Source organism: Schistocerca nitens, chromosome 5 (assembly GCF_023898315.1).
Source record: "Schistocerca nitens isolate TAMUIC-IGC-003100 chromosome 5, iqSchNite1.1, whole genome shotgun sequence".
Classification (NCBI taxonomy): Eukaryota; Metazoa; Arthropoda; class Insecta; order Orthoptera; family Acrididae; genus Schistocerca; species Schistocerca nitens.
This window is the reverse complement of record NC_064618.1, coordinates 194,990,847-195,018,210: the sequence shown is the minus strand read 5'-3', so window position 1 is coordinate 195,018,210 and position 27,364 is coordinate 194,990,847. Positions and strand designations below refer to the sequence as shown.

At 42.6% G+C, this 27,364-nt stretch overlaps 1 protein-coding gene across 1 annotated transcript in view; it reads left to right on the top strand.

Annotated features, from left to right (window-relative positions):
• LOC126260341 (nephrin-like) overlaps positions 1–21,054 on the top strand; it is a 551,200-nt gene extending 530,146 nt beyond the window's left edge. The window contains exons 11-14 of the mRNA XM_049957665.1: positions 4,889–5,003; positions 5,067–5,191; positions 13,213–13,418; positions 20,920–21,054. Of these exons, the coding sequence (XP_049813622.1) occupies positions 4,889–5,003; positions 5,067–5,191; positions 13,213–13,418; positions 20,920–21,054 (581 nt within the window). The remainder of the gene's footprint in view (positions 1–4,888; positions 5,004–5,066; positions 5,192–13,212; positions 13,419–20,919) is intronic.
• Positions 21,055–27,364: the final 6,310 nt, after the last annotated feature.

The following is a 27,364-nucleotide window of genomic DNA, read 5'->3' as shown; positions in this document are numbered from 1 at the left end:
TTTGGCAGTGTGAACCCATCCTCTACATGTCGGAGTGTAGTTGTTACCCCAAAACTCCATACAGCACGCTGGCAGCCGTACTGCCTCACCAAACACACGTGAACGATTTTAAGGAGACGGCGTAAATGGTGTGTCAAACTGGGACCCTGAAGCACTTCTAATAGCATGAATATAAGGGAAAGTGATTTTTCATGGACTGGATGGCTTCTATATTGCACATACGACCTCATTTTGTTTTTAGCGGACATGATACATTATTGATGTGTTGGACTTTGCAATGCTGGAGTACTGGCTGTTCTTTATGTTTTAACGCACATGTTATTACATTTCGAGTAAATGAATATCGAAATACTCTTAGTTGCGATGCTCCATCGTATGTATATGCTATCGCCGTGGTAGTGTACTTTAAACGAAGTAAAAGCACTATACCGTCGAAGTAATCAGAATTTGCTGTTATCTGCATGTAATTTTGCGTATTTCAAGATTGAAGGTCCCTGCTGTTGTTAGTGTAGCATCAGACATATTGCGAATTATATACTGCTAAATATTTTCTTACTTGCTACCACTGACAAAATCCTAAGTCTCCATTTTACGATGAACCTAATGTGTTTTTTGGAATGTTGACGAAAGTGAATAGTTGGAACGTCGGTTCCTGAGTCAGCTGTAAGTCGGTTTGGTGGCCAAATATGTCACAGTAAAAATAACAAATAAAGCAAGAAAGAACTAAGGACTATGTGGCAGCCAGAGGAGTACTGGGAAGCAATTTGGTGAGGTAAAAAAATTATTTTACTGGCGAACCAAAACTGTATGCAGCTGTGCATTAAAAACGAGTTGGGAGCAGTAGCTATATTATGTAATCGTGTACATGAAGTGCTACAGACGCCACTGTGAATAAATCATGTGCAAAATTCTGCAACTGTATGTTTGTATATACATTTTATTCAACTACTATGTAGTACGCTCCGCTAAGGTAAAGTTGTAGAATTCCTCTGCAAGTGAGTATTACGTTTTTTATGTTCTCTGCAATATTTTTCTGTTTAATACGTACTGCACACTAGGTGTGTTGAGAAAAGATGAATTACACACGACAATGACTGAATACAGACCTGGATGGCTAACTATGTGCAGTGCCTACTACAGCGACATTGGCATAGCCATCCTTACTCGTCTAAATATAGTACATCCAAAATATGAGTGTTCACTGTACAGGACTTGTTACAGAAAAAAAAATATGTCATGGAAATGGAATGTTAACACACCACTCTCACAAGGGAGAGCCCACATTTCTAATCGCTACAACAATGGTAATAATGTACGTAGCTGTCAGATAGTTTTGATCAGCTCGTGTATGCATAATGTACGTTGAACATTAATAAGATAGAGGCTATTACAATTTTCTACTTAGATACGGATTTGTTAAGTGAGTGCTTCTTTCAAGACTACTGGTCTCTTCCTCTTCAGGAACCTGCGTGAGTTCTAAAACAAAGGTCTCTCTGTCTGCACTGCCGCTTCCTTATAGACGTACCGTTGGTAGCACTTGGCCTGTCCCCCTACCATCACTGCACTAGTAAAATCATACTACACTTCATCTCAGAGACAGTGCCTACGTCTCTCAGATGAGAATCGGCTGTGGGAGTGAAAGTGTGGTGCAGGGGTGCTGGTGGTGGTGGACAGTGACATTTCTAGCGCCGAGACAGGGTGGACCCAGGCTGAAAGCAGTGACAAGGAGGGCTTTGTGCATACCCTGGGGGAGACATCCTGCATTTTACATGTTTTAAGATAAACACGTAATCGTGACCACGAAAATACATTGATAGTTGCACACGAGCAAAAAATTGATCATAGTCTACTTTAGCAATATCTTGAGTGGGTTGATACATGTCTCTATAAATGTTTCCACATGAACTTTCCGATGCTTGTACTCTTTCACAGTAATGTCATATTGTACCACTTCTCCAACGCACCCTGATATTAAAGTCATAGAGTGCAACCACTTTTTTACCTCATTAAGGATGCAAGGACGAATTCCTTACAGTGAAATCTAGATCTAGTATATAGCAAGTGCATATTTCTTGCACTGACCTAATTGTCAAACATTAAATATTGACATATAATTTTGTTTCGATAATGCACTGCAATAATTGTTACACATTGGACGTATTGGATCTCTTGTACTTATTTTAATCTATGTGTGTCTTCTTGAGAAGAGGTTAAAGGTGGATACTTGGAACAATGGGGCCGGCCGGTGTGGCCGAGCGGTTCTAGGTGCTTCACTCTGGAACCGCGCGACCGCTACGGTCGCAGGTTCGAATCCTGCCTCGGGCATGGATGTGTGTGATGTCCCTAGGTTAGTTACGTTTAAGTAGTTCGAAGTTCTAGGGGACTGATGACCTCCGATGTTAAGTCCCATAGTTCCTAGAGCCATTTGACCCATTTGAACAATGGGAGAAATGCAACAAGATTTCATCAGAGTTGGAACAAATTCCTGTAAGTAGAAATGCAAGGTGGTCATACACTGGAGTCATAGCAGAAAATGCCATTGGGCACAGTAGTCTGCTGCAAACTGCATAAAACAAAGTTGCAAATATCACTTGAAAGTCACACATAATGTGCATATGGCCTGACGTGAATTTTGGATTGTAATTCACATTAATTCTGTCTGATCTGACATTTATACATCATTCAACTGGCCTAGAGGAGTAAAGACAGAGGAAGAAGAGGCAGTTTGAGTCATACACAATTGTAATTCAAATAAATCCGAAAGCATGTCATAACGTAGACTGGCATAAACATAACAGCGCAAGTGCATTACGTGGAGAAAGGTGGCACACATTTTGGGTCATAAATTTGGCAATTAAGATCAGGCTAAAAGCATTTGACCATAATTGGATTTTCTGCCCCTTACTAAGATCATAAATGAGCAGCATTTTACATAAAAGTCATTATTACACCAGACTGTTTAAGTGAAGTCGATTGGCCAAGTGTCGTATTTCTTATCATCAGGAGATCAATAGGCCCTCTCACTTGTGTGCCTACAATTCCAGTAACCTCTATTTCATAATAACGCACAATTTAGAGGTTTGTTTTACTTGTTTCCCCATGGAGTTTTATTCTTTTAATTTTTTTGTAGGATTGTGCTGGACATGAAACTGGTAAGTATAAAAAAAGTATATGAGTAGTACCCAATACTTTAGAAATCTGTCAGCATGTTTTTTGCTGAAACCTGTCGACAGATTTATAAGAGATTGGGTGCCGCTAATAGACTCAACTCGTGTATTCAGCTGTTCTTAGTCGAAGGTATTAATGCGTCTTCATAGAAAATACTTTCTCCGTTGACATTCTTGTCTTATTCAACCAACAATAATTATTTATCTTCAGCTGCACTGCATGTTTCTATACTGGGTTTAAGAAGCTATCTTTCCTCAAGGACGTAAGTTTCCCATCTAAATTTTTGAAATGGTCCCACAATATTGTTTCCTGTTCGTCTCTGAATTATTCGGATAATACTTGTTATTTAAAACACGTTTCATGACATCTTTATTATCCCACAAAGCTTTGTCAATCACCCAATGAACTTCCTGGAAGTGAGTATTTATCATTTGCTTCCGTGGTATTAATTTCAAAAAGTCACGTTAGTCTACGACTTGATGTTATTTCCATCCCATTTTTATCATGACTTCTTATTATTGTCCTGCCTAAATATCCTTAAAATTTTAGTATTTATACCCATATGTTTCGTCCAATACAATACGAAATTATTTTGTCCAAGACAACCGAAAAGCAACACTTTGGTACTTTAGGTATCCCTAGGTATCTTATCGTTATTACGAGTGCTAAAGTTTGTCGCATCCTACAATACAGGAAATAATATTAATTCCATCTGAAGATAAAATAAAAAATATACTATTACTTCCTAGAAAACGAAACACAACACTACAGCCTCACTTTCGTGCGCCGAAAAACCCACTAGAAATAGATAACTGATTGCTCTCGTCAAACACAGTTATTTTATTTAAAAACGCACGCGTAGTCTTGTTCCTTCGTAGTTCACACTGCCGTGGGCTGATATGTTCTGTCACCTGCGTCAGAGATTCGAAAGAAATCTTCTCCGATAAAACTCGTTGCCGGAAAGGCCTGCTACCCAACCTGCCCAAGCCTGTTATTTCTTACAACGCAGCGTCAGGTTAGCTATCAATTCTGCATTGTAGTGTTAGGGTTTATGGACCTACCGTATGATGCATTGCAGACTTTTCGAAATATAACTATTGCTAATGCCTAATGCAAGCCCTCGGGCTTTTTAACTGTTGTCAATGAAGCTAAAATGTTCGAGGTTGTTAGGCCTCATCATGTTCAAATTCTTCTACACGAACGATTCCACCCCCGTTCCCCGCTCCCCCCCTCCCCCCTCCCCCCCAGCCATGCTAGGATTTTCTTGAAGATGCTCTGGTGCTCAATAGTATTATTGTAATTTATTGTATTATCGTTTATGTCCTAACCGTCTTTCCCATATTATTCTCCAAAACAAACTGTTAATAATGTAAGTCTTAAGGCCTCTGTGACCATTGTCCTTGTTGGCAAAATCTTTGAGATTATTAGGCCTCATCAGGTTCAATTTCTCCTGACGATTAGATGCCCTCTCCCCTGCTAGGATATTTTACATGATATTCTGGTGCACATGGCTCACCATGAATATCAAGAGATCCTGAAGATATCAGTTGTGTGGTCGAAACGTCGATATATGACGCGGCTTAACACCCTAGAATTATCTGTAATCTGTTGCTTGTCGGAACTGCATTCACTGTCAGCTATGTACGGCTCACTTTATTAAGCAAAGTGGCGTTGTGATGACACTGGCGTCACTACAGCGCTTTCGGCCACACTGTTTTAGGCCCGCCCGACCAGCTGGAGATGTCGCCGCTATTGGGCGTGCTGCTCGGCTTGATGCTGGTGCTGGTGGTGGTGACGGCCGTGGTGGTGGGCACGCTGAGAGCGCGCTTCAAGCGGCACCCTCGCAGGGGCGCGGCCGACGGCGGCGCCGGCGGCGGCGGGGGCGGCGACGGCCGCAGGCGGCGCATTCCGCGGCCCGGCGACCTCGCCTTCAAAGAGAAGGCCGCCGCGCTGTTCGCGCCCGCGCGCCACGACCGGCACGACAAGGACGAGATCAACCCGGACGTCATACCCTCCAACTCCGGTGCGGGTGCCAGCCGCTCTAATGCGCATCGTGTATTCAGCTCACACAGTAGAATTTAGTCAATGCACGGAGACGCATTCTCTTCCTGACTTCTGGGCTGGTCCGTCACTTTGATCGGCAGTGCGCCCATCTCCATTAGGAGTAGCCACCTCAGTTGTTGCAATGAAATTGGATTTCGGCAATGTACTCGGAGAATGAACGTGTTTATTTATTGAAATCTTGCCAGTACTGACTCGACTTCTTAGAATAATTACTTGTGGACACGCCATTTTTTAGCTTAAAACTTCTAAGAGAAAGGTTCATGTGTGAGGTCAGTTCGCAACGGAAACCCCATCTACAACATTTTCCTTTTCTCTGTTTTGCCATCTTCACAGGTAAAGAGATTCGATTTCGGCAATCTACTCAATGAACTTGTTTATTAAAATATGTATGTCTGAAAGCTTTTGTGTCCATTGTCATATCAGCGCACACTCCGCTGAAGAGTGAAACTCTCATTCTGGAAACATCCCCTAGGTTGTGGCTAAGCCACGTATCCGCAATATCCTTTCTTCCACGAGTACTTGTTTTGCAAGGTTCGCAGGAGATCTTCTTTGAAGTTTGAAAGGTAGAAGACGAGATACTGGTAGAAGTAAAGCTGTGAGGAAGGGGCGTGAGTCGTGCTTGGGTAGCTCAGATGGTAGAGCACTTACCCGCGAAATGCAAATCCTTTTAATCTGCCAGAAAGTTTCATATGAGCGCACACTCCGCTACAGAGTGAAAATTTCATACTGGAAAAGTGTTTATTTATTGAAATCTTGGAGGTACTGATTCGACCTTTTAGAATAATTACTTGTAGACACGCCACCATTTAGCTTAAAAATTCTAAGTGGCAAATGTTCGTGTGTGTGGTCCGTTCGCAACGGAAACCCCACCTATAACATTTTCCTTTCCTCAGTTTTGCCATCTTCACAGGTATGGAGATTGGATTTCGGCAATCTCCTCAGACAATGAACGTGTTTATTAACAAATGTATGTCTCAAGGATTTTGTGACTATCGTCATATCAGCGCACACTCCGCTGCAGAGTGAAAATCTCATTCTGGAAACGTGTTTGTTTATGAAACCCCACCAACTTGTTATGAGTGCACCGTAACAGATACAGCTGTAACAAATCACAGGTATCCTTTGCATAGTAGGCGAAAGTGTTAGAATTTGCCGCACCTAAGGTATTTTGACTATAATCTTTATTCTGAAATACGTAGACGCTCAAATATTTGTGTAGCGTTAGCGACATGTGTTTATCGCACCGTATCTTAAAATTCACAAGTCGTCCGAAAACTCTCTCTGTTTTATATGTGTACGTCCTCCACATCTGAACAGAGAAGCCCAGCCTTATAAAAATGAAACCAAATGATGTTTTGATTTTCATCAAATATGCCTTAACATATATCATTTAGTTATCTACTTTCATTAGTGTGAAACTAAACTGGGCTAAAATGACGCACTCGTCCTCCGTGTGTTACCCCGAGAGGTATGGCTTATATGAAACTATAGTTCCTCTATCAGGCTTTGCTTATTGCAAATAATACTTATATAATTCTGAGTTTTAATGTGTAGAGACAGTCACAACAACAAAAACTTGTATTTTAACATAACTGCAGATGGAACACCTAATCTAGAGATCAAGCATTAGGAGAAATAAAGACAAAACACACTCTTCCTTCTTGCGCCGACAGCTGGCAAATAACGGTTCCTGCGTTCTACGTGCTTGTTTGTATTGCTTAATACCAGATAACAGCACATATCAGATAAGACTAAGTCTCATAGTTAAAGATACACTGACGTGGGTCATTTTACCTTCTGCGCAAAATTCCCCCACTTTCCCCTAATAGGCAATCCACGAGACTCGACGTACAGGGTGAGCAAAATAAACTGAAATATTTCATGTACCTTACAATAGGGAACCCATCTTACTTTATCTACAACCGGGATGGGTGAAGTAAGTTTAATGGACTTTCTTATGAGGTACGAAATAACGGTAGGTCGATTAGCATTTTGTACAAACTGTATAAAAGTGGAAACCGCAACATAAGGAACACCAAGGAATCTAATAGCTACATTTATAATAAATGGGAACGTATAAGGGCAATACCTGAATCTAATTTTAAAATTGTTGTCAATCACGACATGTAGCCGTACTCACAAGGGAAACTTCACATGGCAGCCCACTCAGGTAAGTTGGTAAGATGGCCCAGTGAACGCAATGACAGCTGAAGTATGACAACTACCAAGACTACAGAAGGAGTACAGGCAACTCAATGAACGAACCGAAAGTTCATAATTTTGTGAAAAAGAAAGAGCACTGGGGAAGTTTCAACCTGAATCTCCCAGTTTGCAGTTCAACGACGTGACCACACAAGCATGACGCCGTGGTCCTTGCAATTCACTCATTGTTGCACATCCAGAGCTTGGAGCTTTCACTGTTTGTATTTTGCGCCTTTTATGCAACTGAATAAAACTTCTTCCCGTTTTCGTACTTGATCTGTGTTCAGATTTTTACCGGCTGTCCACTGGGCAATTTTACTATTAAATATGAAGGGGGTGCAACGGGGAGTTTCCCGTTCTAGAGGTCGCAATATGAGCCCAAATGACCATGAATCATTGTTATCAGTCTTGCGTCTAGAACACTTCCAAGACTGATTTTTTAGTCTATCGACATGTTAATGGTACTACAAACATAGATTTGTCTTTTTAGTAAAAGAAATAGCATGTAAACTATCTGGTAAAACGTATCCAGACATGAATAGTAATGCAGAATACGTATCAAAAGAGGCTGACCGGGTAATATAAAACGAGGCAGCGAGTACTGTGTTGTCCATAGAGGAGCAGTAATAGAGCAGAAGGTCAGTTAGGAGACCACAGTGACATCGAATATGGAGTGGCCATTGAAAGTGGCCATTGAATGTCATCAGAGTACCCAATCGATAAGGAACATTTCAAACCTTTTAAAGGTACCCAAGTCGATTATTGATAACATTAATGTGAAGTGCAAATGGGAAGGGACAACCACATGTAAACCAAGACCTGGAGAACTCATGTGCTTATGTACAGTTACCGAGTAGTTGTATAAAATCGCATTAAATTTGCAGAAGAAATCTCTCGTGAGTACCTAAGTGTTCACAGCATTCCAACTAGCACAATGTCTGTGCATAGGTAGGAAAACTGGATGAGTTACAGTAGTTGTGCGGCTACTCATAAGCCACAGTGTCTGTAGGTCAGAGTTGGATGGATCGGATCTTATGGGCGCCCAAAGGCGAGGATATCAGCGTGTAGACAGTACCATGCTACCCTTGAGATGGTGCAAAGAGCGAGGCCACTGAAGAATACTGATTTGGAGCGGTTAATCAAGCTATAGCCTGTGGAAGCCTGGCGGAAGGGTCTCCGCTAGGAGAACGCCTGGGAAACGTTACCTGCCATAATTTATTGTGCCAACAGTGAAGTACAGAGTAGGTAGTGCTGCTGGATGGGGTCCTTTTTTGTGATAGGGGTGTGATATGCTTATTGTCCTTAAGAGGGATAGGACGCCAGACTTGCCGACTTGGAGCAGGAGAGGCATCTCAGGACATTTTAATTTCCAGTGTCTGTACTTTTACAAATAAATTCATAAAACTTTGTCAGCATCACCAAGAAAGATTCAGGATTCACACTTATTGCAGTGGAAGTTCCAAAACATAACAAAATAATTTTTTACGTGTGAAATTTCACCATTTTTTTCACTTACTAATGGCTGCATTTGTTGCTATAGGTACACTTTTCTTCATAAGTTAGAGAGAATCTTCGATGAATTTTGCACAGCATACATACTATACTTACAGGTGTATGAAACTCGAGAATTTTCTTAATTTATGAAAAAACTAATGATCTCTTGTATTTTAAACTTCGTGTTAAGAAAAAACACAAATTTTGTAGTTAATTTCCTCAATTTTTACCATAGTTTTTAATACATTTGGAAAATTCTAGAGTTTCATACACCTATAAGTACGGTTTGTATGCTGTGCAAAATTCATGGAACCATCTCTCTTACTTATGAAGAAAAGTGTACCTATAGCAACAAATGCTGCCATTAGTGAATGAAAAAAATGATGAAATTTCACATGTAAAAAAAATTACTTCGTTTTGTTTTGGAACTTCCACTGCTATGAGTGTGAATTCTGAATCCTTCCTGGTCATGCTGACAAAGTTTTGTGAATTTATTTGTAAAAGTATAGACAGTGGAAATTAAAATGTCCTGTGGTGCCTCTCCTGCTCCAAGTCGGCCCGTTTGACGTCCTACCCCCCTTAAGCAAATGCTAAATTGCGGGGGCTGCCATTCTTCCACTGACAGATACCTCATCGAGGGTGTCAAGAGCAGAGTCCAAGTTGTCATACGGGCGAAGGATGGACGCACCCCATATTAATGGCCACAAAATCTGTCCTGGTACCTCTAATCAGAAAGTGTATTTTAAATAATAGTTATCATAGATATCACTTCGCTCCTTGTCAGCTGTCTCCAGAGAACTTTTATTTATCCTAAAAGTTTCGATTTTTTGCAGTACATCGAGTGACCTTCCTACGACTGTTTATTTAGTACCTGTAATTAATAAAGAAATAAATAAACAATGAAATCAGCCAAGATAATGGCACTACTTTCACCGGTGGTAAAGAACCTGAAATACATTTATTCATCATTTAGAATTCCTTATTGAATTGAAACTTAGTCGTGTGGAGTCATGGATATTGCTGACAAAGCTACGTTGTGAACAGATCAATTGTTTCTGCAATATTGTCTTAAACTGCAGCATTAACTGTTTGGTTGGTTCTCGAGTCATTCTCTGTAATTCTATTAAAATAACAGTTCAAACCGTCGAAAGCCTTTTTTTTTTTTTTTACTGGGTCTTAAAAGTGTTGGTGTGACATCTTTTCCTTTGGGCGACGCCGAGGGATAATTTCAGATGTCTGACCGAAAAGGATCTTCATCCTATGCTTCCAATAGTACACTTCTTTCATGAAGTGTGAGAGTTGCATGTTGATGTCAATGGAATGAGTATAGGTGACTGTTATAGGTGTAGGGGGGTGTATAATATGGTGTCATGTTTAAGTTGTATTATAATGACAGAAGGGCTTGCTCCTCTCGAATAACATCAGTGAGGCCATTGGTTATAATATTCTCATCCAGTCGACTGATTACCGCCACGCCGGCCGCGGTGGTCTCGCGGTTCTAGGCGCGCAGTCCGGAACCGTGCGACTGCTACGGTCGCAGGTTCGAATCCTGCTTCGGGCATGGATGTGTGTGATGTCCTTAGGTTAGTTAGGTTTAAGTAGTTCTAAGTTCTAGGGGACTGATGACCACAGCAGTTGAGTCCCATAGTGCTCAGAGCCATTTGAACCATTTTTGATTACCGCCACCGTCCCCACCACCACCATCACCACCACCACCACCACCACCACCACCACTGCTATCACTATCGGTTTGCACAGTTTCCAAATGCCGGTTGGGTCTTCTCAGCCTCCATCTTGACAAAGAACTGTAGTTCTTTTGCATGCAGGCCTTCAGTGCTTTTATCCACCTGTCCCTTGGTTTCCCACGTAGTCCTCCTTCGTGAAAAGCCGTGTGACAGAGATCCACCAATTGGAACTAATGTGGCTAAGTGTAGTACTCCACAGAACTGTTTTTATATGCATGCCGGCAGAATCAGACTGCAGTGTATACCTACAGCTAGGACAGCTCCAACCATTAGCTATGATAGCACTAGCCGAGCACACACTCGCCGTAGTCTTCTGTAGAAATCTGTACTTTGTTGGGTAACACCACTTTCGAATTGTGTAGCGTAGTATTTTGATTGCTATAATTTCTTTTCATTGTCTTGTAACTGTTATCTGAGTTTTGCCACCACAAGTATTATTATATTTCTTTTTGTTCTTGAGTTTGGAAATTAGTGCACGCCAAGAAGGCGTTTTAGATAATAGTGTGTTCAAACTTGATCGTTAATTCTTTCCTGCTGACCGCAGGACACAACACTTCTTCAACATTCGCTTAACTTGTCTACACCACCTAAACATTAATTCCTCTATCACATGCCGTACTGGTTCCTTCTTCACTAACTCTATGACCCTTTCATTCCTTAACCTCTTCATCTATATCACCCGAATTCTGTCTCTAAAGAAACTCATCTCAGTAGCACGTATTTTTTGACTAACATCTTTGATCTACATAGAGCTTCTAAGCATCGTTCCCCAATGCTTCTGCTTGTCTCCCATGCTCATTTGTTTCTCTGTCGTTTCTGTAGTCCTCGTGTATGAAGCTTCCTTTGTCCAGTTGATTCCCACCAATTCTTATTCTACGTGTGGCTCTCTTTGTCTTCATGCTTTTGATCCACATTTCATCCCATGTCCCTGTACCATACGTCCAATGTCGCAACAATTACTCCACCTTGTTTCCTCTAATGATCAAATCGTTGGCAGGCACCATTGTTTTCACCTTTCCTTCACCAACTACTGGCCACACTGTTCATTATGTCATCCATCACTACAATGAAGAGATTTGGAGAAAGTGCACTTCCCTGCCTCAGCCGATGCTTCTGTTCAAGCCTATGTGATCCTATTTCCTTACAGTTCCTCACAGCTCAAATTCGCATTGTATATATCATTAGCCCTTCATGTAGTCTGCTTTTCTTCTGCTCTGTTCCCCAGGGATTTCCATACCTTATTTTTACACATACCTTCGTATGCTTTTCCAGTGTCCAAATAGGCCATCATTAGATCCATTCCACATTTATAGTGGTGTTACTGTAGTTGCTTTATATGACGAAAGTTAGATCCACTTTGGACCGTCCTATTCTGAACCCATGTTGTTGATTTCCCTTCCTTGCCCGAATTCGTGTTTCAAGCACTTTCTGAAAGACCTTTCCCCAATGACTGATCTATGTTTTCCCCTGATAATGTTTGCACACTTTTCTATTACTTTTCTTCACGATCTGGACAAGTTTTCCTTTCTTCCATTCCTCTGGGGTGCTTTTCTCTCACGCATATTCATCACTTGATTGGGGCATTGCTCCTCTGCCTGTCCTGCTGCTCTTAGGTGCCTTCTCTCTTTTCGCTACTCCCACTTCCCTCCTTTTCTGTTTGTTGTTCTTCTTCCTCTCGGTTGGCCGGCCGCAGTGGGCGATCGGTTCTAGGCGCTTCAGTCTAGAACTGCGTGATCGCTACGGACGCAGGTCCGAATCCTGCCTCAGGAATGGATGTATGTGATGTCCTTAGGTTAGTTAGGTTTAGGTAGTTCTAAGTTCTAGGGGCCTGATGACCTTAGATTTTAAGTCCCATAGTGCTCAGAGCCATTTGAACCATTTTTCCCCTAGGTTTCTTCCTCCATATCCAGGTCTCCATCCGGGTTTAAAAGTACTTAAAAATACTGATTACTCATTAACTTGAATTCTTCTTCATTATCTACGTATTGGTCACATTTATTCACCTTGCGAACATAGTCCGTCATGCCATATCGTCTCTCACTTCCAACCGTATCAATACGACGTGATATGAACCTTCACTATCATTCTGCATCATTCTATCACACTCTTCCATCCACCTTTTTCTCTCATCTGAGACCTACATTTTTGCTTCTTTCTTTGGTGGTCATCATCTGTGTCTGATTTATTCACTCCAAGTGACACTTAGAATATATTTAGAATTTAATGCAGACCCTTGGAGCAAAATATGGCAATCAATGAATTTTACGCCACTACATCTTCTACGTTTGCAATGTAAACACCGCCAGTGAGTATCTCGTCCACTATTAGAAATCTAACAGCCTATGTCCATATAGATGTGTGTTACCGACTCGCCTGTGAAAACGGGTATGAAACTGCTTCTGTTTATTATTTACTAACTGCAAATTTTAAATGTTACTGCGTGACTGCCATATGTAGATTGATCCTGAAGTGATTTAGGTATGTAAGGCGCTTTGAGGTGAACTACAGGCTGGTAGATAAACGTGTGCGGTTGTTATAGTGGCAGAGACGGCACAGGACTCGTGCGCTCAGACGCCGGCAGCGGACGCCGAGACGGAGGAGGCGGGGCTGGTGCCCGCAACGCCGGGTCAACCGCCGCCCCCTGTTGGCCCCGTTGCTCACGCCGCCCTCGTTGCAGAGCAGCGGATGCAACTTACTTCAAACGGACAGCCGCCTCCAACGAGAAGGGACGTTTGGGACTGTCAGGTAAGCCTACTCATGAGATAACTCGTATTTTTTAGGGTTGGTCCTATACCAATATACAGACTGTTGCCAAGTCCACAAATAATTATCAACTTTAAAAGAAATTTTTATCTCTTTTGTCATGAGGCTTCTGAACGGATGGATTTGGCCCTCCACGAATCCTCTCCCTTGCCATAAATTTCATCTCACAGCAGCATTTGCAAACTACAAGCTGAATTATTTTCTCGATGTATACATATCTATGTCTTCCTCTACAGTTTTTACCATCTTGAGCTTACTGTAGTACTAAGGAAGGAAGTCATTTCTTGATGTCTTAACTATCTAACTATGTGCTATCATCCATTTCCTGCTTATTTTTAGTGTTTTCATACATTCTTATCTTCTAGATTCTACTTTATCACTCCACTTAATTTTCAACGTGCTTCTTTACCGACACATCAACAGCATCGAATCTCTTCTTTTCCGGTTTTCCCGTAGTCCATGTCTCACTACCATACATTGTTGTGCTCCAAAAGTACGTTCTCAAAGATTTCTTCCTCGAATTAAGAAGTATGTTTGATATTAGCGAAATTCTCTTGGGCAGGAACGCCTTCTTTACTTGTGGTAGCCCGCTCTTTGTGTCCTCTTTGCTACGTCCGTCATGGGTTATTTTGCTGTCTAGGAACGCGAATATACTGTTCTTGTCTGTAACTTAATCTGACTGTACGATTATTCCCGCACTTGTCACTCTTGCTGTCTTCCGAATTATACGGATGATGTTTTTCCGAAAGTCGGATGGTATAACACGAGACCCATACATTCCACACACCAACGTGAATAGCCGCCTTTTGCCTCTTCCACCAATGTTTTTAGAAATTATGATGGAGTGTTGTCTATCTCTTGAACTTTATATGATCTTCAGTCGCCTAGAGCTCTTTTAAATTCTGATTCTAATACTGATTCCCGTAACTCCTCCGGTCGACTCCTGTTTATTTTTCTGTAACGTCATCAGACATCGCGTCATAGATGCCTTCAGTGTAGTCCTTCCACCTATACGATGTCTCCTCTGCGTTTAACAGTGGAATCCGCATTGCACTCTTTATGTTAACGCCCATGCCTTTAACTTCATTGGAGGATGTTATAACTAATCTGCTCCGTATTTTGAGTCTATCCTTCCAACAATCATCCCTTTTTGGAGTTCTTCACGTTTTTCATGTATCCATTTAGCATTCGCTTGCCTGTATTTCATTCCTAAGTAAAGTATATTTTCCTGAATTTCTCTGAATATTTTTGTACTTCCGTTCTCCAACATTTAAAATTACGCTAATAATGTACGAGACATAGTTGAAGCCCACGTGTTACATTACTGATTTTAACCTGTTTCGCTCGTAAAATGCGAGCATCCTCAGATATATTTCCCTAGTGGCAACCCATTACAAATTAAATGATTTTATTTATTCATTGTTTCGTATTGAAGTTCTTCCAGTCTCCGTGTTTGCAGAAAAATTTCGTGGGTTTCAGACCCGCTTGTTACGCAAACAACATGTATCAGCATTGTTGTGCCATCGTCAGGGCGTACACAGTAATAAGTTCTTAACTTTTTCTCCTGCCGGTTAAGAAATGAACAAAGAGTACCCACCAACGATTGCATGAAGTGACTGATAAAGATTCGCGTTTATATAAAAAGCAGTTGTCTGTATAGCAGGGGGAATTGAAGTCCAGTAATAAAACATTTCACTTTGTACTGGACTGGCACGAGAGTGATGAATACCTGTTCTCCTGTTTGATGAACGAAACAGCTTAAAATAAGTTCAATAATTCGCAACGTGTGATTATGGTCGGTAATTAATTTGAACCGTCCCTGTGTCTCCTGTAAGCGATTCCTGAGTTAGCTAGAATTTGTGCTTGTTTGCGGGTACTTGACAGCAATTCCAATCCATTCTCAATGTACCGTAGAACGCCGCCACTGGAGAAGTGAAGGCCTCTTATAATGTGGAGATAAGCTGCACCATTTAGTCATGCCTACTCTGACAGCGTGCTACGGTACTTTGGCGCGTGGGGTCGAACGTATTCCAAGACTGCTGATATACCGGTACACCCACAATCAAACAAATATTTTGTAATGTAACTTCAGATTTTCGAGGCGAAAATTACAACTTAATGACTAATCCTCGTAATAATGATGACACAACAACCACACTCACTGATCTACATCCCTTCTTTCCGGAATTTAGTGAGCAGCCACTTCCGTTTAAAACGTCGTCTATCTGCAAGTGTGTCCCACTTCAAACTTTCTATGAGATCTGTAATGCTCTCGCGTTGGCTATATGTACCAGTCACGAATCTCGCCGCTCTTCTTTGGACCTTCTCAATCTCTTGAATCAGACCCATCTGGTAATCTGGTAAGGGTCACATACAGACCAAGAATACTCTAAGACTGGATGAACTAACGTATTGTAAGCAATTTCCTTTGATGAAGGTCTGCATCGCTTCAGGATTCTGCCAATAAACCGCAATCTAGAGTTCGCCTTGCCTGTTACTTGTGTAATCTGATCATTCCATTTGAGATCATTTCGAATAGTCGCACCCAGATACTTGACATTTGTTACTGCTTCCAAAGACTGGGCATGTATTTTGTACTCGTACATTGATGGGGATTTTCGTCTTGTTACACGCAGTAGGCTGCACTTACTAATATTGAGGGGTAACTGTCAGTCATTACACCACGCATTTATTTTCTGCAAATCCTCATTCATTCGTTCACAACTTTCGTGTGATACTACTTTCCTGTAGACTATAGCATCATCGGCAAATAGTCTAATGCCGCTGTCAACACTATCAGTCAGATTACGTAAATCGTAAAAAGCAGTGGACCTATTACGTTGCCCTGGGGCACACCTGAAGTTACGCTTGTTTCTGTTGACGTCACCCCATCCAGGACGACATACTGCTCTATGTTTGTTAGAACACTTTCTATCCATGTAATCGGATAGACCGTAAGCGCGCAATTTTTGGAGCAAGCGACAGTGTGGACTGAGTCGAACGTCTTTCGAAAGTTGAGAAATCGTGCATCAGTCTGGGAGCCGGTGTCTAGAGCCTGTTGTACATCATGCACAAAGAGGGCCAACTGTGTCTCGCATGGCCGCTGTTTCCTAAAACCGTTCTGGATTCTGTAGATGAGCTTCTCAGAGTCTAGAAAGGTCATTATGTCTGAACACAAAATCTGGATTAAAGGTCGACAGCGTCATAATATATGTCACATGAACGATTATTATTTAATTAGAGATGAAGTAAAAACTAATTGTGATTTTTATTTTTGTGTCCAACATTCTTTGTGCTAAATCTACAGAGCAGGTACCAACTTGTTTTGCCAACTTATTTGCTGTGAAAACTACAACAAACTACCAACAGTAACATACTCTAAAAAAAAAAAAAGATTAGGACCCGTTATAACTACTAATTCCTACAATCAGAGTGCCCTTCGCCTTTGTACCCGCACAACTATTCCACGTCGATAGCGTACCGCGACGCATGCGACGTAGCACAATCGTACGAGAAGAGTGTATGGTCGAGGATGGTCCAGGCAGAAGGATATTTCCGGGTATGTTTGCACAAAGCGATCGCCAGGAAATTGTTCGTTGATCGTCGCGCCCTCTTCCTGTTGGTTGATGGCTTCTGATGGACGTTGGCCGCACCTATGTGTTTGTTGTCAACTGTGGTACTTGGTTGTAAACACTATTGCGTCGGCCAGATTTTGCATCAGATTCGGCAACCCGCATCGCTTGTCTGCCTGCTGTGTTGACGCTGAAATAGGCGTCTGTGGTGGCTGTAGTAGTCCTCCACACACCCCCCCCCCCCTCCTTACCCCACCCAGGGGCTCAGTGAACGTACATCTCAAGTTGGCCCCAGGTTCCGCTGGTGGAACGGGATCATGGGGATGTTGGAGTGGCCGATGGTTCAAAAATGGCTCTGAGCACTATGGGACATCACACACATCCATGCCTCAGGCCGGATTCGAACCTACGACCGTAGCGGTCACGCGGTTCCAGACTGTAGCGCCTAGAACCGCTCTGTTGCCGATGGTGGGGGCGCCACATCGACATCCATAGGATACGTCTCTGCGAAAACTGGGGTCGTCGGTGGCGGCGCGGCGGCGGTCGCGGCTGAAATGTCGGCTTCTGCGATGGAAGCGGCTGTGACTGTGGCGGCTTCGACTACGGCGGCGAGAGGACGTCTAATGAGCCCCCAGCCTCCTGGAGGATCCCTGACCAAAGGCGTGGCGCCAGGGTCAATGGCAGTGCAAGCCTGGCCCACGATGGTGCCATAGCTGGTCTAAATGCTTCTGACAGATGGAACCATCATCAAGGACAACAGCTGCCATGGTACCGCTGAGAAGCGTGGAGACCTTGGCGGGAACGCAACAGGGATGGTCCTTGGGAAACACCAACGCCCAGACTGGATCCTGCAGAGAGAACCACAGCTGCACCGAGGCAGGAGCAGCTGTATGAGGGGAAGCAGAAAACGGGAGTGACCAGGGCGTCCAATGAGGGCGGCCATGCACCTTAGAGTACCCTGTGGGACCAGAAGAACGATGAGAGGAAGACGTCGAGGCCAGTTGCCTGGAAGTAATGCTGACACAGTTTGGCCAACTGCAATTCAAATGTGAAAAAAAACCTTTCAGCAAAGCAATCAGACGCAGAATGCAACATCATGGTATGGAGCTGCTGGATGCCCGACCTAGCACAGAAGGATGTAAACGATATCAATGTGAACTGCAGGCTGTTGTCCATCACAATCGCCTGTGGTAGACCCTCATGGCGAATATATGAGAGTGTGCCCGAATGGTGTGAGCAGCAGTCGTCACAGGCCATGTGGCAATATATGGAAAACTACTGTCGGCATCAACCAAAACGAAACAGTAGGACCCTAGGAATGGGCCCGAAAAACGAGATGGAGCCGGGAGCACAGGAAGCAGGTGTCGTGGCAGTGCCAACTGCTGACACTGACAGGAGCTGCAGGAACCCACCATGTGGGTGATGTCACCGTCGATTCCCCGCCAATAGATATGTTGGTAGGTGAGGCGCTTTGTCAGGATGATCTGCAGTCCCTGACATATAGGAGCGCGAGGACTCGCTGATGGAGGAAGGACGATCAGCGTCCACTAAGAGCAGAAGAACCCTGTTGTGAATGGAAAAGTCATTGCAGAAAGGCCAGTTAGCCCAAACCTCCGGGTCCGACACCTGATGGCAATCAGAGGAACACCTGAGTTCAACGTGTTGCAGTAGTCCAGAGGCTGTGTGATGAGCTAGATGTCCAGTGACAATGCAGTGAAAGCTGAGGAGACTATGGCATCCAGATGAAAACAAGCAACTGAATCAGCATGGAAGTCAGAATCTGCTGCCATAGGAAGTCAAGAAAGATCAACTTTGTCGTGGAGAGCCATGGCCTGGTAATGGATGTCATAGATGTATCCTGCTAGGAACAACGCCCAGTGCTGCAGGCGGCGAACTGTGCCGGTAGGAATGGTGGATGAAGCTTCAAACATGGAAACCAAGGGCTTGTGGTCCATGTAGATCGTGAACCAGCAGCCATTGTTGAAGATGTGGAACTTCTTGAATCCAAGTACAATGGCTATCGCCTCCCTCTCGATGTGGTTATAGTTGCACTGTGTTTGTGATGGGGCTTTCGAGAGGAAAGCAACTGGATGCCAATCACCATAAACAATTTGAGGCAACACTGCCCCCATTATCCGATGCATCAGTGGCCAAAATAAGAGTCTTGTCGTGGTCGTTTGGGACAAGGCACAGTGGAGCGAGAAGAGCAGATGTAAGATGCTCAAAAGCCCAATCACATCTTGGCGACCAGGTCTGGGGAACATTATTGTGAAGGAGGCGATGCAGAGGCTCCGCCAGAGCCGCAGCATATGGGATGAAACACCGATAACAGTTTAGTTGACTCAAGATGGATTCGAGCTGGGAGACATTTGTCAGTGTCAGGAACCAGTGAATGGCCTCGAAGTATTACAGCGTAGGGCGAATGCGAGTGGAGCTCAGGACATGACCAAGATAGGTCAACTGTCGCACAAATAATTGCCAATTGGCCCTTTAGCACCATAATGCCCTGGAGCGCTGGCGATCCCAAAGTGCAGGCAGTTGTACTGGAAGAGCCCAAAGGAAGTACTGATGACAAGGACGTCTTTAGAGGGAACGTCGACTGGCAGCTGAAGGTATGCTACCCAAAGATCAATCTTGGCGAAGATCTTTCCATTCGCTAACTTGGATAGAGTATCATAGACCTCTGGAATAAGGCAAGAGTCAATGACATCCTGGGCATTGACGGTGGCCTTAAAATCATGTATAGCCTGAGGAACTCATTCGGTTTTTTTTTATTTCATACTCATCTTGATTCAAATTCTGCTGAATGATTGCTGATGGGCGACCAATACTGTGCATCCTAAAATAAGTTCCAGTGAACTTAAGATCAAGTTTTAGTGAATACGTTAACTGAAATGGTAGAGAATTTTCTTTGATGTTGTGATCTTACTAAAAGTCTTCTAGTATCTTTTGTTTCCTTGAGTGTCTATAGCAACATTGTCCTTTGCTATGCCATCCATGGCTCTCTTTATTTGCAGTGCAGAAACTTTTAGACTGACCTCCGTCACTTCTTACATCTAATCTTAGGGAACATATATATATTTCATATTACTCTTTGCGTTATCTTTGCATGTATGTACGGGGAGATTCAAGGAACTTGTGTTCTGTTGTGTGAATATGTTGATTTTGCCTCAATATATACATTCACTATGTAGATATGCCTATTTAAACATGCATTAAACACTGCTATAAGAAGTTTTAAAAGAATACACATTAGGATACAGCACTCTTTTCAGAACGGTGTACTGGGTTCGATTCCCGGAGGGTTCAGGGATTCTTACCTCCCTCGAGATGACTGTGTGTTTGTGTTGTCCTCATCATTTCATCATCATTCATGAAAAGTGATGAGATTGGGCTGAGAAAAAATTGGGAATTTGTACGGGCGCTGATAATCGCGCAGTTGAGCGCCCCACAAGCCAAACATGCACTTAGATTAGATATTTCTTGTGAAATATACCGCGTGCACTCTAAGCTCCTCATTTCGGGGGTTTGTTCTAAGGACTCATTGGTAATTCATTAACGTGTTATACATTATTGCTGTCAGTGTCATTTATTTACTTATATTGCAAATGTTTCTTCTCGGACTCTCATGACTGCGCTATTGTTATAATTCAACTGTACAATTACTATAAAATTCTAAATCATATTCTGAGAGAACGACGACGCTGTCGCAGGGGCCAAGTGTAGGCAGCCCCACAGAGCCTGCGTTGCCGGTTGCGGCCTTTGCGCCTGAGCGGCCGTCGGCGCTGCCTAGCAGACTGCCGCCCTTGGCGGGCTCCGCCACGCTGCCGCGGCGCACGCCCGCCGCTGCCCCCGCGCCGACGCCCCCGCTGTCACCGCCGGCCCCCGCCCCCGCGCTCCCACCTCGCCAGGTGCAGGCACCGCCCTCCGTCGCGTCGGTGCTGGCGTCGCCTGTCACGCCCACGGGCTGCGGTCACCCACTGCGGGAGATCGTAACCGTGCGGACGCCGCTCATGGCCGCCGCCCACCAGGAGAGCTGCGTCTAGCGTGTGGGACGGACTACAGACTGATAGACCTCGTGTTCCATTATCGGCTTCTCACGAGATCAGCTCAACTGTAGCTGCCACAACTTGTCATATAGTATCTGGCGACAATACTGCCAAATACAAGTGGAAGGTCCTTTTGGGGAAGGGTTATTAACTGTGGGAACACATTTCCTACTTCTCAGTATCGCTTCCGTACCAGGACTTTGTTTACTGACGTGAAATTTGATGGCCCTCGAACGCATACCTCTCATGGTGTGGAAACGTACTCTCGCATCACTCGCCAACAGATTTGCTTAAGTTCTGCTGTGCTTCTGAAGGTTAAAGACGGAACGTATTTGCTCAGAAGATTCCAGTGGAGGATACTATAGCGCTAAAATGTGTACCTGCTACGCGTGTACCCAAATCCAGCGTGACATGGTGCATTATTATAGTACACTGAAACAGGATTATCAACTGTATGGACCACTAACATAGGGCATTCATCATAGTCGTATTAGATTGATTCGATATTTAATCATAACTGCTGGATGGTTTTCCACTGGCACTTAATGAGTAAATATATTCGAATGACCAGAGCAGCATCTTGTGTTCTCTCTCCTCTTTACAAATGTCTCATTATGCTACTGACTTTGTGGTGCGTCTCGTCTATCCTCCACTGAAAAATGGTTCACTTCCTGCCCTTCACAAATGGTTCGTTATGTGACTGAGATTCCTTGGTGTTGCATTAAAATTCACCGAAAAATTTGAACACTTTGATCGTTAGAAAATATTTCTCAGCTTGTCATATTTTCCTGTTCAAAGGAAAGATAAGTGCTCAGGAACTGCGACAGTTCTTTCCTTTACTTTTTAGTCTCTCTTATTTATCAAAAGTTTCATTGAATGTTATTATCTACTGAAGTGGATACTATACTCGTTTACATATGTAATGAGTAGTAAAACTGTAACCTACAAAATTTTTCAATTATCCTCTTTGTCCACGAAATTACATCCAAATTTTCTAAGTTGATCTCATTCGCTTGATACAATAACAAAATCTTAGAAAAAGAAGAGTGTGTCACCGATTTTGTACGTTGATAGCGTTGTTTCCGACATAATACTCAAGTTCCCTTCTAAGGATCTTTTCTACACCATACTAGTAACACATGGAATAACTTGAGTATATTTTATGCTGTTTCAAAATATACATTATTAAGAGACTTCCTCAGTTTCACTAATATATGTGTACAGTAAATATACGGGATTGAAGTAACCCTGGAGATCAGTTGTACAGCCAGAATGTAATAATTCGATAAGTGCATCTTCATGTACAAGCTATGATCGTTTTGAAAATTCAGTATTTATTTGTGATGTAATTGTTGATGAATACTGATATTTATACATGTGTTACCATGCGCCTGGAAAATTTTTATGAAGGAAAATTGATCGCAAAGAATATAAATGTCTATATAAAAACCGTTGGGTGTTAAACATTTATGCAGACTGTTTGCTGAAGAAAATGCATTTCGATGACATGTCTATTCTTCGAATGTACGAGCGAAAAGATTTTATAACAAATTCTACTCAATACTGTTAAGCGTTCTATGAAGAACTGTTGTGCGGCAACATTTTAGCTTATATATGCCTAATCCTAAAGACCAATGTGAAATTACATACAAATTGGGGAACTGATGTGACTGTGAGATGTGAGATAAAAGTTTATTAAGTTTTGTACTTCTTTCCCAAACTTCACATGTCTTATGATTTTGGTATTTTTGTATTTGTCGAGATAGATCTCTAATTAGTCAGAAGTGTAATCCCAAATTAGCTCAGCTGAATGAAATTGCAGTTATCACTGATGTATGTGTCATGATTTCCTAACAATGCAATAACGTTGTAATTTTATGTATAAGAGATTTAATTTGTGTGTCTACAATACTATACCGAAAAACATGTTTACACTTCTCTTTTACTTTTCCGAAGTTACTAATAATATTCTAACGTTAACAAAATGGATTGTATACTTGGTGTGAAAAGAAGCTGCTCGAAACTGTAAGAGCCATAAAATTCTGTAAATCTTCCATATATGTATTTACGTGAAATAAATATATTTTGATATGTTATTCTGCAGGGAATTCGTCATAGTTCAGAATCTATTCGAGAAAATAATATTTGAAAAGAAAAAACAACTAAAGGAAGTATTACCACAATCCCTTTCAGATGCATCGTGGAGAATTAGTGACTGGAGTACCTATGCATTTACTATTGTAGCTGTGACGTACTTTTAAGCTCACATGATAGAATGCAGAAGCACAGATCTGCTTACTATTTTAATACTTCTAACTCTGAATACTGGAAAGGAATTTCTAATTCTGAATACTGGAAAAGAGTGGTGGTTGTATGGCTGTTAATCACAACACAGTATGTGATGTAAAACCATGAAATATTATTATGAGTACACATTAGCGTGTTTCACATAATTTCACTCTCATGACTGGGGCACTGTATTGTAGTGAGGATTCCACGAAACACTGCATTCGGGAGCTAACGTCAGCTATAACAAATTGCTGTTCATAACAGGCGAGGTATGTCTAGGAGACTCAATCAACGCTCTATAGTTGTCAAAATGTTATTGTACCTGTATGGTGGGTGTGTAAGCGTGACAGACGGAAGATGGGTCATCTGGGTGAGACACTAGCAGGTCGTTGTCAGTAGAAGACTTTTAATTATTCTCCAATCGTATTAATAACGCTGGCTCACATCTGGAGAGCAGTGGGTGGTGGACGTTACACTATTGTACCATGGCGGAGAAGTACTACCGGGACTATGTCAGTAGCTGTTACGCCCAGCTCAGAACAGCTGTGGTTAGTTCTCATGACACGAGCATTCCTGTATGAGCTGCTGAGCTCCCTCAGGAGCTGATGAGACACACTCTCGTGACCGACCAAGTACAGGAAATACAGCCAACATTTCTCAGCCGTAAATAAGGAAAACGAACCACCACTACCATATTATCAAAGAAATGTATTTCAAACGACTAGTTTCGACGCGAACCTTTCGCCATCTTCAGGTTCATGTATAGTGGAGCCCATATAATAGTAGCTGTCGTGGATTCCCTAAGTCACTTGGGTATGTTCTACAACGCGTTGTCAGCACCTGTTGTCTCATGATCGGGAGAATGATGGATTTCCTCAAAATGTCTCAGCTGTGGCAATTCACGGGAGGATGGATGTCTACTGTGCGAGCCCCAGTCCGGTGGATGCCCTGTGGCCCAGTGACTTGGAGGTCCCAGTTTGACTCCCGGGGCAACAGTTCTGTGGATTTACACTCATGGCAGATAGTCCTATGAGGATGGAGGTGGAACAATGGTAGCCTCAAGGGAAAGCCAAAAGTAGAGTAGATGCTGGTTGATGACTCCATGAAGTGCCTCTCTGGAGGTTAGTACTTACATGTGTCACACGAGGTTTGCTGTGGTGTGGCTGCTGCCAATGTGCGCTGTGTGCTGTAATGTCCCTCATTTCAGTAACAGAATGGCTACTGTACGATTTGGTGGTATCGCCTGTCAGGGTACCATAGTGCAATCCCCTGCTAGCGCACTGCAGCAAGAGACTGCTTGCAACAGAGAGCCCACTTGCATTAGACTTGCACGATTACATGAACAAAATTTAATGAACAAATCTCAGAACTGCCAAATAGATAACGCGTTTCATTCAAGTCACAAAATAACACAACTTCAAGTTAAAGGCATGTTCCTTGATATCAAATAAATAATTGCTTTTAGCTGCAGTACCTATCACACATATGAGCACACGAAAAATAATTATGTATTTTGGACCAAGAAATCATCATCTATCCTCATGTAATGTTAATTCATGACTTGAAAACGGTCGTTTTCCTGAAACTGGTAGGCTGTGAATATATATTAAAACGCTTTTAGTGGTTCCATGATATCATTCTTTGATAACATATTAAGTATGCAACACCGTTTACCAAAAATATGATGATCTTTAATATATTGTAGCCATCGTATCATCACAAGACCTATCACTTTACAGGTTTTGAATTGTTCTTCAAACCGTCCTGACAAGATGATCCATTGTCTTGCTAGAAGCACATCTCAGCTGCGAGACACTTTGGCAACAAATGGCTGCATATGACTGGTTAGCGGTACACAATAGTAGAGAAGGGCCTAGTTCATTTCAGGTAACGCCACACAAGATTACCTTCACCACCGTTCCGACCAGTGTCCTGGCGGGATGCATTCGTATTACGATTTTTCGACAACCTTGTGCCCGATGTCCATCGTGTTTCAGCGCGTACCACACCGCTTGTAGGGCACAAGATAGTATTCCTACTGGCATGCTAATTTCAATATCCTGTGACTCTCGGTAAAGAGAGGGGCACGTATGGGAAAGCAGTTTCTATACGTCATGGTGAGTTGGTAAATCTCAATTTTATGGCTCCTGACTGATGTTGAATTATCAGATGATTGATTACACAATGGCCCGTTCATCGGTGTTGCATTCTCCAAGTGACTATGGCGGTTGCCGCTTTTTCTTATTTAAGGGACGCATCGTATCACAAGTCTCACACGTCGTACACTGGACTGTTACGTTAATGCACAGTGTAAGGTCTCACAAAATCCGAGTATCATGATCTGCAAAGTTAGGCCTTTCACATTGGCGCCAGTACCGCTCTCTCACACAGCTGTCATCTCTACTCAAGTTTCTCTTACGTCCACTGGCAAGACATTATTGCATTCGTATAAAATGACTAAAGAAGCAAATATACTTTGAAGTGGAATATTTTATTTTTCTGACAGGCTTGATGCAATATTTGTCTTACTATGTACAGTGACCTTGCTGCAGTGGTAACACAAGTTCCTGTTAGATCACCGATTTTAAGCGCTATTGGGCTGGGCTAGCACTTGGATGGGTGACCATGCGGTCTGCCGAGCATTGTTGGCAAGCGGGGTGCACTCAGCCCTTGTGAGGTCAACTGAGGGTCTACTTGATTGAGAAGCAGCGGTTCCGGTCATGTCAACCACATACGGCCAGAGAGCGGTGTGCTGACCATATGCCCCTCCAAATCTGTATCCAATGACGCCTGTGGGCTGAAGATGACACGGCGTCCGGTCGCTACAGTTGGGCATTCCAAGTCCTATTCAGACTGATGTACAATGGTATACACTGAATATTTATGTCGAGGTACGACGTAGTTCATTACGTCAATTCTTATTAAGGCTTCTGCAAAGCATCTCTACTCCTGTAAAGTGATCGTATGGTGCCTGTCGGCCAAGACGTTATGGAAATGTTGAGAGGAACTGCAGCTGCATTCCGTTTCAGTATTATGCGTAATATCCCAAAACAAAAAAACTATTTTCGATACATTTTTTCTAATCACTTACTCACATACGATATATGTAGTTTGACAGATGAAGTTCTTTGAATTGTTACGCAAAAAAAAAAAAAACACTTTAAGCCATATTTACTATTTAGTACTCAATTTAAAACTACACGCTATGTTCCAGTGGATGGATTAACAGTAAAAACAGATGTAAGCCAGATCCTTACGGGCGTACGAAATCAGTGTATTACTTTAATAACAATTCTGTACTAACGATTTGATTAAGGCCCGCTGCCAATCTGGTATTATTCTGGACAATGTTTCCAAAGTGGTGAAGTTCATTTTAATTGGGTTACTTCGTTGTTTATGAAGGTAGGGTCCATGCGCCAGTCGTTTATACTGGTGACACTGATTTCTTCTCTAGAGAGAAAAAGCAAAACTTTCCTCACTGCGCTGTTGTTTAGAAACACAACAGTGTTGTCATGTGTACGGCACAGTTCATGGCGGTGTACATTGACCTCACACGTCTGTTTAACGGATTTGCTCAGCCAGTTACTCGGAGAATTACGGAGTCCCAACTCTCATGTAACTTATTTATCACTCATAGAAAGCACTTTTGGAAGTGGAAAACCATCGTCCTCACTCCAGTAAGGCGTTGTTAATCAGCGAATTTTTCTATGTCTTGTTAGAAAACACAATATGCTCCTAATGTATCCAGATAGTTAACATTCCAAACGAAAACAGGAGAAGCGACACAAACATTACTTCCATTCGTAACAAGGCTGAACCTAATCCTTACGATCACCCTTATTGTTATCAAGCCATTGCGTCGGTATCCTTTCACTGCCAAGATTACTTGAAGCCTCAGGATGTTTGTTATCAAGTGATCTGTGTTTATAAATCAAGTTGTTTCATAAGTATTTTACCCTTATTTAGATTCAGGACTCCTCCATCTTCCTTCATCTACACCCACATATAAATGACTACT